The sequence below is a fragment of the Equus przewalskii genome, chromosome 5, assembly GCF_037783145.1.
Source record: "Equus przewalskii isolate Varuska chromosome 5, EquPr2, whole genome shotgun sequence".
Classification (NCBI taxonomy): Eukaryota; Metazoa; Chordata; class Mammalia; order Perissodactyla; family Equidae; genus Equus; species Equus przewalskii.
The window spans coordinates 73,184,734-73,198,350 of record NC_091835.1 but is presented as its reverse complement, the minus strand read 5'-3'; the positions used below and the strand labels follow the sequence as shown (position 1 = coordinate 73,198,350).

The 13,617-nt window shown below is 34.6% G+C and overlaps 1 protein-coding gene across 1 annotated transcript; it reads left to right on the top strand.

The window, feature by feature from the left end:
- Positions 1-6,567: 6,567 nt before the first annotated feature.
- Positions 6,568-7,503, top strand: LOC103551479 (olfactory receptor 6C2-like). Its single transcript, XM_008521014.1, has one exon. The coding sequence runs from the start codon at positions 6,568-6,570 to the stop codon at positions 7,501-7,503; it is 936 nt and encodes a 311-aa protein (XP_008519236.1).
- The last annotated feature ends 6,114 nt before the right edge of the window (positions 7,504-13,617 follow it).

The following is a 13,617-nucleotide window of genomic DNA, read 5'->3' as shown; positions in this document are numbered from 1 at the left end:
ACTCTGAGTATATATGCAAAAGAATTGAAATCAGAATCTCAAATAGATATCTGCACTCTCCCGTTCATTGCAGCATTATTCACAACAGCCAAGATATGGAAACCAGCTAAATGTCCATTGACAGGCAAATGGATAAATTAAATGTGACATGTTTATATATGATGGAATATTAGTCTTAAAAAAGAAGGAAATCCTGACATCCGTAACAAGACGGATAAAGCTAGAGGGCTATATGCAAAGTGAAATAAGCTAGATACTGAAGGACAGCTACAGCATGATGCCAATTGTATGATATATCTAAAATAGTCAAACTTACAGAAGCAGAGAGTAGAACGGTAGTTACCAGAGATGTAAGGGAGGGACTGGAGGCTTTAGCCAAAGAGTACAAAGTCTCTACACAAGATGAATAAGTTCTAGAGATCCAGGGTACAGCATAGTAACTATAGTTAACAGTTAACAATATTGTATTGGATACTTAAAGGTTGCTAAGACAGTAGATCTTATATTAGTATACTCATCACAAAAAAGAACAAAAAAAAGAATTTGCTCTAAGAATATATTTGGATTACATTTAAAAGAAAATATGTAATTTATTTTTATTAATAATAATAAATACTAAAATAAAACAAAAATTAAAAATAAAATAAAACTATTAAAACAGAAAATGTATTTGATTATCCCAATGAATATGGAATATTTGATAACATTTAAAATTTATTTTCAATAAAATTCTTAGCAAACTAAGAGTAGAAGCAAACTTTTTTCTGTTGGAGGGGATGTAAATAATTTGAAAAATATAATAGAAGATTTCTTTTTAAATGTACTAATTATAAGATAGGTTAAGATTACAAGGACAATTCTTCAAGGGTTAATAGGAGATACCATAATTTTTAAAATAATGTAAATTTAAAGACCAATAATAATGATAAAGAAAATATTTTCAACATATATGAGAATAGAGGCGTTTCTTGAAAACTTGAAAATTATAATAATACACAATGTTTAGCCGAGTGTTGACACAGGAGCACTCTGATAAACTAAAATTGGGTATACAAATCAATATGGCCTTTTGGAAGGAATTTCTATTATATTATATAAAAGCCTTGAAAGGTGAATACACTTTATTTCTAACATTCTAAAACTACTGTTTGCAAAAATATTTGTAGAAGGATGATTTGCTGAAAAAATTAAATTTCTAAAAGTTAGTTTGTGCAACCATACAACTTATTTATAAGCATTCATCTATTTGATAATAACAAACAATTGCAGACAAATTTTCAAGAGTTAGCAGTGGCATGAAAAACTCGTGGAATCCTGAAATATGACATATTGCAGTTATCAAAATGATGACTCCCAACCACTAGTGATTTGAAAATAGTTTCACGTTAATTGCTTTTTGTGACAAAGCAAGTTATAAAAATTATGTAAGAAATATTTATATAATGTTAAATATATATGTAAAATGTTGATATTTGTGCAAATGAAAAGTTGGAAAGATTAGGTATAGACATAGTAAAAGTACTTATCTCTAGATAAGTGATTATTCGTTTATTTTCTTATGATTGTGTCAATTTTTTACTTCCTTTAATTAAAACATAAGGAAGAAAGCTGGGTCCTGGTGAACTTATATCAGCCACAGGAGGTGTGGAACAAATGCTGGAAAGACAGACATGTCCTCTACCATCTGATTTTTAATGCTGTATGACTGCCTGTATTGGATGTTATGGTTGCAACTTCCTTTCTCTGAGGCCACTGTCCTCACTGCTACGTTTTTCAGGAATTCTGCCAAGTTCATTACACAGAAGATTCATTAGAGACTTTTTAAATTGGGTCACCGAAGTCCCTTTTGTTTATTCATTTCATTTTAGCTTTGTCAAATAAAGCAGCTGTTAATCTTGTTAATGTAAATCTTCTTACTCTGCCCATAGGAATCAGAATATCAACCCCTTTACAAGCAGAGAGAGCTCCAGGTATTCCAAAAACCTTTAAATATTATATCACTTTCAATATTAGGGTTTTAAAATGACAGGAATTCCTTGATGAGAAAGTCTTGGCGATGTGTTGGAGATGACAATCTCAGAGCCCAGAGCCTGTAGGGGAGTGCTGGTCCATAAGCAAGAGTGTCCAGGAGTCCAAACACATGCCTTGGCTAACAAGGGACACTCTTCCTAGAACTCTGAGGGAAAGTTATTCTTAAACTTCCAGTGGATGCTATTAATTGACTCACAGAGGAGTAAGTATACATTTATGATTTCACTTTTTGAGAGATTAGATCAGGATTTCTTTAGAGGAACAAATTTGACTTGCATTTACCAAAATCAGCGATGCATATAGCTATTTAAAAAATTGTAAAAATAATTGTTTATATCATACTTGTATTTTCTGTAGGAAGCATGACCTTTGAATACATAGCTTAGCCAAGATAGTGTACAATGAGTGTTATCTAGACGATTACCTGAGTGTTGCCTGACATGAACTCACCCTCCGCTTCAGAATGAAAAACTACCTCCAAACATGACACATTAACTAAAGTTAATGATATAATGAATGGCCTCTATACTCTTAAAACTAAAAAAAAAAATTCTTGGAAGACATATAGAGAAAACAGAAATGTCAATTACAATTCCCTTTCAATAATTTTCTCAAACTTTGTGTCTCAGTGCTTTGCACAAGAGGAGAGGATTAAGGATTGGAAAAAAAGACCAGTATTTTAGAAGAAGGGATTCTGCTCCATGTGGCCAGGGCAGTGTTTGCACATTCTGCACTAAGTGCTTGTAAGATGAAGAAAAGGGATTGACAGGAGGCTAGGTGGGCTGTAGAGATAATCCTTCGGTACGTCCTAATTTGATCTACTTAGCTATTCCCAATGTGTGCCTACAATCACTAGGAATGTCATAGGTTCCCAGAAAGTCCCAGAACAGTATTCCTTCTTTAGATGGTGACTGTTTACTCTGGGGTTTTACTGGGGACTAGACACATCTGGCAGCTTATCCTGCTCCCCATTCTAAAAGAAGGAAAGACTTTAAAGAAAGAAAAGCTATTCTCATTCCAATCTTGTCAGGGCCTCCAGGGATAAATTCTTTTCCATTTATTGATTTTAACTAATCTCAGAATTTATAGACACCGATTTAAGATTAAAAATATTTGAGATTATAATGTGGTTAACTGGTAATTACTGAGAAAGAATTATGGACGAGCTATTGGCACAAACTCAGTACATAAAGTCCTTAGGCTCATATTCATATCTTACTGAAAGCTGAATTGAAGAGGTATAAATAGCAACAATAAGAGGAAGATGATATGTTTGCCTAAGACAGGGAGAAGGACCCAGGTATCCTTCTGTTCCTCGGTTTCTGTGTTATGACTAAGCTATCAAGTGGATTGTGCAAATAGATCTATGAGATATTTTAAGGTAAACGGCATATGACAAATTATATATTCCGTTGTACAAGATTTGTATTTAATGTTTATATTTCTGTATTATTTATAATATATAGGTATACTTGTAGGAGGAAAATCTAAAAGCATACGTTCCAAATTATTTGCTGTCTCTATTATAATATTCTACATTCTTTTCCTCTTTTTACATATCAGACAGAACTTTTCTAGTTTCTAAATTATCCATACAATAAAAACAGACACAGAATAAATGGGAGGTGTTACAATTTCCAACTGTCTTAGAACGTATGAAAATAATTGTTAAACTTTAAAATTTTGCTCTGGCTACCTATGTCAGATGTCATTGATGCTTACTCCTCTTTCTGAAGATGCTGTCATCACTGGTTACTGTTAGGGATTTTATTCACATTTCAATACACGGAAGATCTGTTAGTAACTTTTGAACCTATGTTATAAGATATCTTCAAATCTTTCAACTTAATTACAGATTACAAATGTTAAATTGGTATTGTAACAACCTCTCAATCCAGAGAATTTCAAACATTAGCTTTTCCTCCCAAAGACATTGTTCCTAGCATTACTCACTTGAAAAGTTTTTCACTCCACTAATGAACAATACTGGAAAATACTGAAGAAAATCTTCCTACACATATAATGACAGAAAAGCCACTGAAGGTATGCTTTTGCATGACACTGGAGATAGAAAACGCCATGAATTCCAAGGGCTGTGTGTGAATGTGTTTACAATACTGTCCGTAAGTTCACATAGAAGTCTCAGACTCACATTTGTTTTCAGTTTTGTATCCTTAACAATTTTTTTGGTTTCACAGTGAACAGAAGCAACGAGTAACTTTTCAAAGCACAAGAACATTACCGTTGGATGCGTCATAATCATTACTGCTAGTAATTAAGAGAAGTCATCAAAATGTCATATTACTGATTGTCATGCAGTAGCATCATGTGCTACACCTTCAAACTAAAGAGGACCTTAAGTTATATCATTATATTAGCGATCCCCACATGCATTATAAATGTGAAACGTTAGAAAGATAAAATAAAAGACATCAGTTAGTCACACTTCAGAGTCAATTATTTTTCCAAAACTTGACTTACTACTCTATAGATGTTTTTTCATGGAATAATGTTATTTGTAATTGCAGTAAGATAATTATGTTTCTAGAGCCTCTAATATTTCCAAAGTGTGCAGAGTTGGCTTTAATCCCATGGTGAAGCATTTGGTGTCTGTGAGCTGAAAATAATGAGATTCAAAGGAGGTGAGTTGCTGAGGTGGATCTTCACTACATCTTAATATGATTCATTGAGGTTATCCCCTGTGTGATCCTACTACCTTTCAGAGTTACAGCTCGAAAGAAAACCAAAAGCCTAGTTAACGAAATTTCCCTGAGATAGTTGCATACATGTGAGAACTGGACGCGTGGTTGGAGTTGACCCTGTATCCACCCGTAAGAAGAGGATATTTTAATCAATACATCAAATCCATTCTTGCAACTATGTAATTGGAGTCTCCCAAGAAAATTTATTTTCATTCATTGATGTAGGAAAAATAGCAAGCCCTAAAGACACTGAAAGTATTTGATTGCTATTGTAATTAACTTGTGATAACAGAAAAAAAATGATACAGGAGCTATTGACTCAAAATTTGTATTGTAGAGTTGACCAAGGAAACAAAATTGAGATTAAAATGTTCATTTACACAGGAGATAAGACAAGGAGAAGAAGCCAGTTGTTTCTTTGGTAATGAATATTAGCAGTTTTATGGCGTGACTTAACTCAGTAGCCTTCACTCCACTTTATTGCAAAAAAAAAAAAAAAAACAGTAAATAAAACACAAAATATGAAAACCATGGGCATAGAAAGTTTTTATAGAGTAAGTTCAGTGATAGAACAATATTAAGAAGAAGTGAAAATAGGAAAGATGAAAGCTTTTTATGTGTCAAGAAAAATACTGACGTTGACATCCAACCAATAACCACTGTTAGGCATTGACTACGTGCTTTGGATGTGTTAGTCTCCCTCATTATCCCAGTAAAAGAACATATTTCCTAACCTCAACAAATTTATGTTGTCAGGGTAAGTACCATGATGGAAATATGCTTTGTTTGGCAATGGTGCAGAAATAGGGGTTGGGGGATCCAAGACAGCTACCGAGTTTGAAACAACTTCCCGAAAGAAATAATGCTTAGGCTGAAAATCAAAGAGAAATCAGTATCCTCAAAATGAATTCAAGAAATTTTAAAGAAAGATAGAGTAGAAAAAGGGGAAAGGGTTCGATGTGGGATTATTCCAGAAAACTGCTTCCAATGAAGTTATTATACAACACGTGGTATCTTGTGTGAGCTGAATTTCTGTAACCAATTAGCCTTATTAGAGGAAACACATGGGGAGAAGAGGATGGGAATACAGAGTCCGTGAAATCAACTTTGCATGTGTTCAAGATGAGATGTGAGTGGCTGTATATAACTGAACTTCAGAAAAGAGATCACTACTACATATACGGACAGAAGGATTATCACATAAAGATTCCATGTGAAATCAGGGGACTTGATGGACATACCCCCCAAAGTTAATATACACATTACACACAATGTCACAAACATTATTTTGTTGTTGGGGTTCAACATAAAATTATAATTGGTTAATGGATTTTGGAGAGCCTCTATAGCAAGACCAAATTATCTGTTATATAATTGTGTTTTATCAAGGACCAAGCTACAAGCAACTATAGGAGACTGGTGATGAACTTAAGATTTCAGCTTGAAAATAGAGAAGAATTCATGGCAGTAAAAGAAAAATTTAATATTGATGACGTAACAATGCAGTGTTAATAAAACCAAGCCAGAATATAGACAAAAACTTAAACTTGAAAAATATAATTGAGATATAGAATCTATAAATTATTGGATCGTGGCACAGTTAAGTTTGATCTATAAGAAATTTCTCTTCAAAACCTACAGAAAGGATATTTAAAAACTAAGTCCTCCAGTATGATAACAATATTAATCACCAAATTAAAGAATAAATTTCAAGTGAACCAGCTATCTGCGTGACTTTGCTTGTCAATGTTTATCACTACTGAACTTTGCCATCGCTATATTCTAATAAAATAACTGATTTTTCATGAATGTTGGAAAAAATCAGAGTCCATATATGAGAAACCATACAGCAACAACATTCATTCTCCTGGGATTAACAGATGATCCACAACTTCAGGGTCTGCTTTTAATATTTTTATTTTTTACGTACTTATTGAGTGTAACTGGGAACCTAACTATTGTCTCACTCACATTAGTGGATTCTAACCTTAAAACACCAATGTACTTTTTCCTACAAAATTTTTCCTGCTTAGAGATCTTATTCACATCGACGTGTGTTCCTAGATACTTATATAACCTATCAACAGGTGACAAGACTATTACCTACTGTGCTTGTGCCATTCAAGCATTTTTTGCTGATCTTTTTGGAGTGACTGAATTTTTTCTCCTGGCCACCATGTCCTATGACCGCTACATTGCCATCTGCCAACCCCTTCATTACACCACCATCATGAGCAGCACAGTCTGCAAAACATTCATCCTTTGCTGTTGGATGGCTGGCTTGTTAATCATACTCCCACCATTTAGCTTGAGCCAAAATCTGGAATTCTGTGACTCTAGTGTCATTGATGGCTTTCTATGTGATGTATCTCCCTTCCTGGAGATTTCATGCTCAGACACGTGGGTCGTTGAGCAGATGGTTATAGTCTGTGCTGTGTTGACCTTCATCACAACCCTTCTTTGTGTAGTTCTCTCCTACATATGCATAATCAAGACTATCATAAGATTCCCTTCTGCTCAGCAAAGGAAAAAAGCCTTTTCTACCTGTTCTTCTCACATGATTGTGGTTTCTATCACCTACGGCAGCTGTATCTTCATTTATGTCAAACCTTCAGCAAAGGAATCAGCAGCTATTAATAAGGGTGTGGCAGTCCTCACTACTTCCATCGCTCCTGTGTTGAACCCCTTCATTTACACCTTGAGAAACAAGCAAGTAAAACAAGCCTTCAATGTGTCAATCAAAAGAATTATGTTATCTTCCAAGAAGTAAAGGAACACTAAAGGTGATGATTCAAGTTTTCTTAAGAGATTGGCCTCCCCAAAGCATATATCATTAAGCTCCTAAAATAATTTTTCCCTCCTAATCTGAAGTCCTTTCAAGTTAAATTTCTCAGAATCATTCTTGTATCCAGCACTTCCCTTACTTAATAAGGTCACTTGTAGAAAATAAACCTCTTTTATTGATGTTATATTCATAGTTTTCTATAAAGGACAAAAATGTAACACCATATCCAGCCTCAAAAAGGTGCAAACCAAATAAAATTTTTGAACAACAAAATGTGGATATTAATAATGTAGATTTTCAATCAATCAAATAAATAATAGTGTTCACTTTGTTCTATCCATAGCTTCTCAAATAATTCCTTGATTCATTAAATATACATTCATTGAGTGCCTCATTCATGGTAAATAATTTCAATGAAATGCAGAACAAAACCAACAATAATCCTGCCTGCATGTAGCATGTATCGCAGAAGAAATGTCGACCTAAAGTGTAAAAATAAATCAACACCATTATTAGGAATCACGAGGCAAAATTTAAATGAAAGACAACCAAAACAACAATCATGAAAATCAAGTATAGATCATGCAGAATTAATCTATAATACTGAAATTATTAAAATCACAAGTAAGTTTCCTAAGTGAAAGTGATAAAAGCTCTTCTCAAAAGACATAAGAAGTTATAAAGAAAAAGACAAAAATGGTAATTGAGTTTAAGGAATCAGTGTGATTATTGGTAATGCAAAAAGCATCCAAAAACCTGAAGCTAGTACTAAATCTTCAAATCCAAATTGTAGTTTAAGGAAGCAAGCAAGTGACAGCAAATCGAGGGAAACTTGATGTACTCATGAAGAAATTAAGAAAATCAAACCAACAAAATATATGAAAGCCGCAGTCAATGTAATACATCATATTAATATAAAATTTGCATTGTTAAAACAGCAGTAATTTTGTTTGACTATGTGCTATAAGCACAACACGATTAAAAATTTTTTTCTAGATTATCATGACATATTAACGAATAGAGATTGGAATGGAGATGAGCCTAACAGTATAGCGCCAACATTATTTGAAAGGGTACGGAAAATTCAATTAACCATGAACAATTATAGTGAAGGAATTATGAATATCAGGACCATGCTGATTCCCATAGCAAGACGTTGCAATCAGGTAGACAGGACAGGCGGGGGGGAAGAAATTTGGCATGTTCTCAGATAGCTTCTTTTAATAGAGGAAGAATTCTCTCTAATAGCCAATACACCAATATTTTTATTATCATTTCTTCTATCTACTTTGATATATTTGCTCCAAAATTCTCTTGACTCAAAATTCCCCCTAACTTTGGTTCCTTTGCCAAAACTCCACACATTTCCTTGACTGGCTACCTTTATGGAAATCAATAATTTGACAGACCTCTGGGTTCCCTAATGGTGTGAAGTGGCACTTTTTATAATCAACAATTTACTCTGTTGCTATTAATTTATCCTTAAGTTTTCTAAAAGCTTGCAGGTACCCTCTGACCTACCATGGACCAAAGAGGGCCCAGAAGCATCTCTGAGTGTGCTGTAGGAGGTGGGTCCATCCTGCAGTTGCAGGAACTGTAGCCTGGTGGGCCCAGATGCTCAGCTCTGACAACAGTTAGGTCTATAAACATGTTTCTAGAACTCTTGCGTTTTTAACTTCCAGAGACCCATTTACTTGTTCTCCTAATTCTTTTTAAACTGTCCAAAAGAGCAAAAAATATCCTAATGCTAATAGCTAATATATTTTGTATATTTATTCTGTGCCTTTCCTTGGACTAAGCAGTCTAAATTGATTATCTTATTTTATATCCACAATGACTTTGTAGGTAGACATTAATTTTAACTTAATTTTTTAAGAAAACAAGGAAAGGAAACTGGGGAACCAGTTGAGACTTCATTGAAGCCCGAGGTATGTCACTCAGCTGCTCTACATACACAAGTCATGCTTTTCTCCAAACTTTTAGAAGGTTTAGGAGAAGGGTTCTCCATACCTCTTTTCGACGAATACGTCAATACATTGAGGAAGCAGCCCTCAACTTGTATAATAAAAATTCATTAAGAAAATGTGGAAATACTTCATTATCTACAGAGAAAGGGACTAGGAAATTATTAAAAAAAAAAACAAAGACTTGAGGATTTTAATTGCTTAAACTCTCAAATTCATTCCATCTTCTCAGATAAGGTTTATGCAATAAATATATAAATATTTATAAAATAAAGACTATAGATAGATGCAATATAAATATAGAATATGTACTTGTATATGTATATATATTCTAATATTTACATATGTTTTTAAGAAGGAAGTATAAGTCAACAGTTTCTGGAAAAGTTTCTAGGAATTTCTCTGAGATAAACTCTCTTAGGAGGCAGTTTCATTCTTACTCAAATTAATGTGCAAATACTATAAAATAAAAGCCGGTGGAATTCCTGGCCAGAGTTTCTCTGTAGCTTGCACTAAATGTCTCGCTCCTAAATGCCCATGTACATATACACTGTTAGAACACTTACAGTTAAGTGACACCCACAGGGGATGCTGCAGTATCCTGTTCGTATCTTCTTACTCTTCCTGCTGTGATGTACACCCACATGACTTCCTGACTTCCAACTACCAGAAGCCACCTAGGGTTAAAGTCTTGTTTTCCGACCACCAAGGGCTATTTTGCCCATCTGTGAGGGAGGCCAGAAGTGCCTAAAATCAAAACCCCTCAAGAGGAGCACGGATCCAAAGACTATGATGAATTGGTGTAAAAATATCCCTCCTCCCTTGACCCACAAGTGGAAGAACTCTGAGGCATGCATTGTACCCTCGTCACCAGAGTTTCCACAGTAGGATGGAAACATCTGAATGACTGTTCTTAAGAATCTTGCACCCTTAGACTCCACTACTCTCTCCGACTTGAAGGAGTGGTCCACTCCTCCTTGCTAGACCATCACAGCCTCCTCCTGCTTGGGGAATATACAAAAAGTCCTCATGTGAGGCAAATGCACTGGAAGATGATACTTTTTTTCCTTAACATCTGTCCTCACCTCAAATCCTGGTTTCTATAACAACACCTAGGATCAACTCTCAACATGCCCTTCCTAAGGAAATACTTACCCTTCTGTAGAAGGAAAATAATCATTCACCAAAATGGCTAATAGGCACTGCAGGAATCAAGATAACACATATAAGAATGGATCGTGAGGTGTCAAGACTTGAGTGAGGGTTAAATAAAATGCTGAATAAGGGCGATATTATCGATATAGGGATACTCGTAAGTGACTCAGTATTTAAGAAAACACCTGAAGCCAGTCCTAATATACTGCTAGTCTGAGTCCTTAAAGCCTGGACACTTTGGAGCCCACAGTCAATGAGGTAGAGAATCTGGAAGAGCTTTACACGGCGTTTATAAAGGTTGGAAAAGTCTCAAAGCGTTAGGAATACTAGACTGGCTTTATGGCCTGAAACCAGAGAACTCTCTAGCTGTGAGAGCTCAAAGGAAATTCCCTTCACAAAACAAATAGGCAATGTTCTAGTAGAGGCAACACCAGCGTCATTGGGAGCTTAGTGGTGGCTGTTGTTTGTAGACCAATGGTTTTGGTAGGGGAGCCTGCAATCTCTCAGTGGAAAGATTCCGAGTATGAAAAGCCAGGCAGTAACACTTAATTGTTGATGACAAGGTGGACACCATTTTCCCGATTTTCATTTACCTGGGAATGGAAATCCAGAGTCACTGACCCACAGAAGACTTTCACAACCTCTAATAGAGTAGGACTGAAATGGGCAGCAAAAAAGGATTTTATTTGATCTAAACAATCAAGAAGTCTCAAAAAGAAGGCTGAGGGAAGCCATCACAATGAAAATTCATAGTCCCTTGCTCAGTTTCCACATGTGAGCCAGTTTTCAACTGTCAAACCCAGCATTGAAGGAGAAGCCATGTCTTCTTATGGAAGGACCCTGCAATGCCACAGCAAATTTTGAGAAAAGTTTTTCAGTTCTTCCTCAAAGAGAAGTGTGGTCACTTATCAGAGTAACCATAGACTTGGGAAAAAGGGACTCTCAAAGTCTTGTGAGGTTTGTTGAAACTGACCTTTCACTTTCTGTTGGAACTGACTCTGACAACACAGGACACAAATGCTGTTAGAATTTGTGTGTTTGGAGGCCAGCTGGTTGAATCCTGTCTAATCATCTTGCAGTAGATGCAATAGATCCACAGTCCCTCCTAGTAATCATTTCTCTGCACCTTGAGCGTCTAAAAATCAGGATGGACACATTAGTAACTGCCAGAACTCCTTATTCATTCCTTGATCAATGAGTACCAGCCTGGCTAAAACAGGCAAAACTAGCAATTGTTTGCCAACGTGATTCCTAACCTGCCAGTGGGAGAATAGATCAGTACAGCCACTTGGGTTAACTTCCACTAAGGTATAATGTAGCGGTTACATTGCATTTCATTCTTCCCAGAGGAATATACAATTGACGTGGCACTATTTATTGAATCTATCCTTCCCCTTACAGCTGTAAATTTGCTGTAATTCGGGGGATCAAATAAGTCTAGATCTGTTACAGAAATTTCTATTCTATTTCACTGGCCAATTTCACTGTTTAATTTTTATTGTACCAATACCACAGCATCTTAATTACTGTAGCTTTATAATAACTCTTGAGATTTGTAGTAAGTCTTCCAAATTTGTTATGCTTCCAGATTGTCTCTGTTGTTTACTTATCTGCCTGTGGAATCATTTCTTTCATTAACATGAAATGCCTCTGTTACTTTGTTGTTTGCTTGCTGTTAGCCATCGTATTAACGTTAAGATAGATGCTTGTACCTCTCTGAACATTTACTAGTACAGTTTTTCCTATCCCATTATTCATACATTTAATATTTAATTTGGTTATATTTTCAACATTATAAACTATGCACAGGTGGGCTCTGTGGTTTTTTCTTTTTTTTTTTTCCTTTTTGTTCCCAAGTAAATTTTGACATTCTCTGATTTTTAGTAGATGATAATATAATAAAATATAGATCAGAAATATAACAGTTTCTTATTTTTTATATTTTTGAACTTGTTACTACTGATGTAGTTTTTACTTTCTTTTTACCCACTACTTGCTTGTCATTGTTTAGATTTTATTGCTTTCTTTTGCCCTCTGGTTATGTGGATGACTTCCATAGAATATTTTTTATACTCTGTATATAAAAATTAATTTGATTCCTGACAAACTTCAATTGTCTCATTGTGTGATACAAGCAAATTTCTTCTCAATATTTATAATATCATAATTGTGGGTAAAATACACAAATGAGAAAGTTTCATAATAAAAATATTTTTAAATACAAATATTAAAAATTACCAGGAATGATAAATACCAAATTAGTATTGAATTGTGCACTGAGAGGTAAGGATCACATTTGGGCTCTGGTCATAAGTGGGAAGCTTAGTTCTATATGGTAATTGACTTTTGCAAAAAATGTTTTTCTTCATGTGTTGTAAGTTATTTTCTTCTGTCTTTCTGTCCTCAAGATTTTTTCTTAGTCATTCACTTTTGCCATTTTTACTATTATATGCCTTGGAGAAGATATTTTATCATCGAAATAATTGAGAATTCTATTAGCTTCATGTATTTATGAATCTTGTTACTTCTCCAGGTTTGGAAGTTCTCAGCTATTTTTTCTTTGAACAAGCTTTCTGCTCCTTTCTCTCACTCTTCTCCCTCTGGAGTACTTATAATCTTTATGTTGATTTTCCTAATTGAATTGGATATTTCTCAAGGAATTCCTTCAGCTTTTTAAAAACATCTTAGTTCTTTCTCCTCCTACCCCTGTAGCATTTCTATATTTCTGTCCTCTAAATCATGAATTCTTTCCTCCATAAAATCATCTCTATTTTTAAGGACTCTAAATTATTTTTTATTTCATTAATTGTGTTCTTCATATCCAGAATTTCTGCTTTTTTTTAAGAAATAGTTTCAATCTCTTTGGTGAAGTATTCTTTCTTCTCATTAAGGTTATTCTTGAACTCATTGAAGTGTCTGTCTGAGTTTTTTTGTACCTCACTGAATTTCCTTATGACAGCTATTTTGAATTCTCTGCCAG

Excerpts from the sequence above, each read along its gene's own strand:
- LOC103551479 (XM_008521014.1), top strand. The coding sequence starts at position 6,568 with ATGAGAAACCATACAGCAACAACATTCATTCTCCTGGGATTAACAGAT.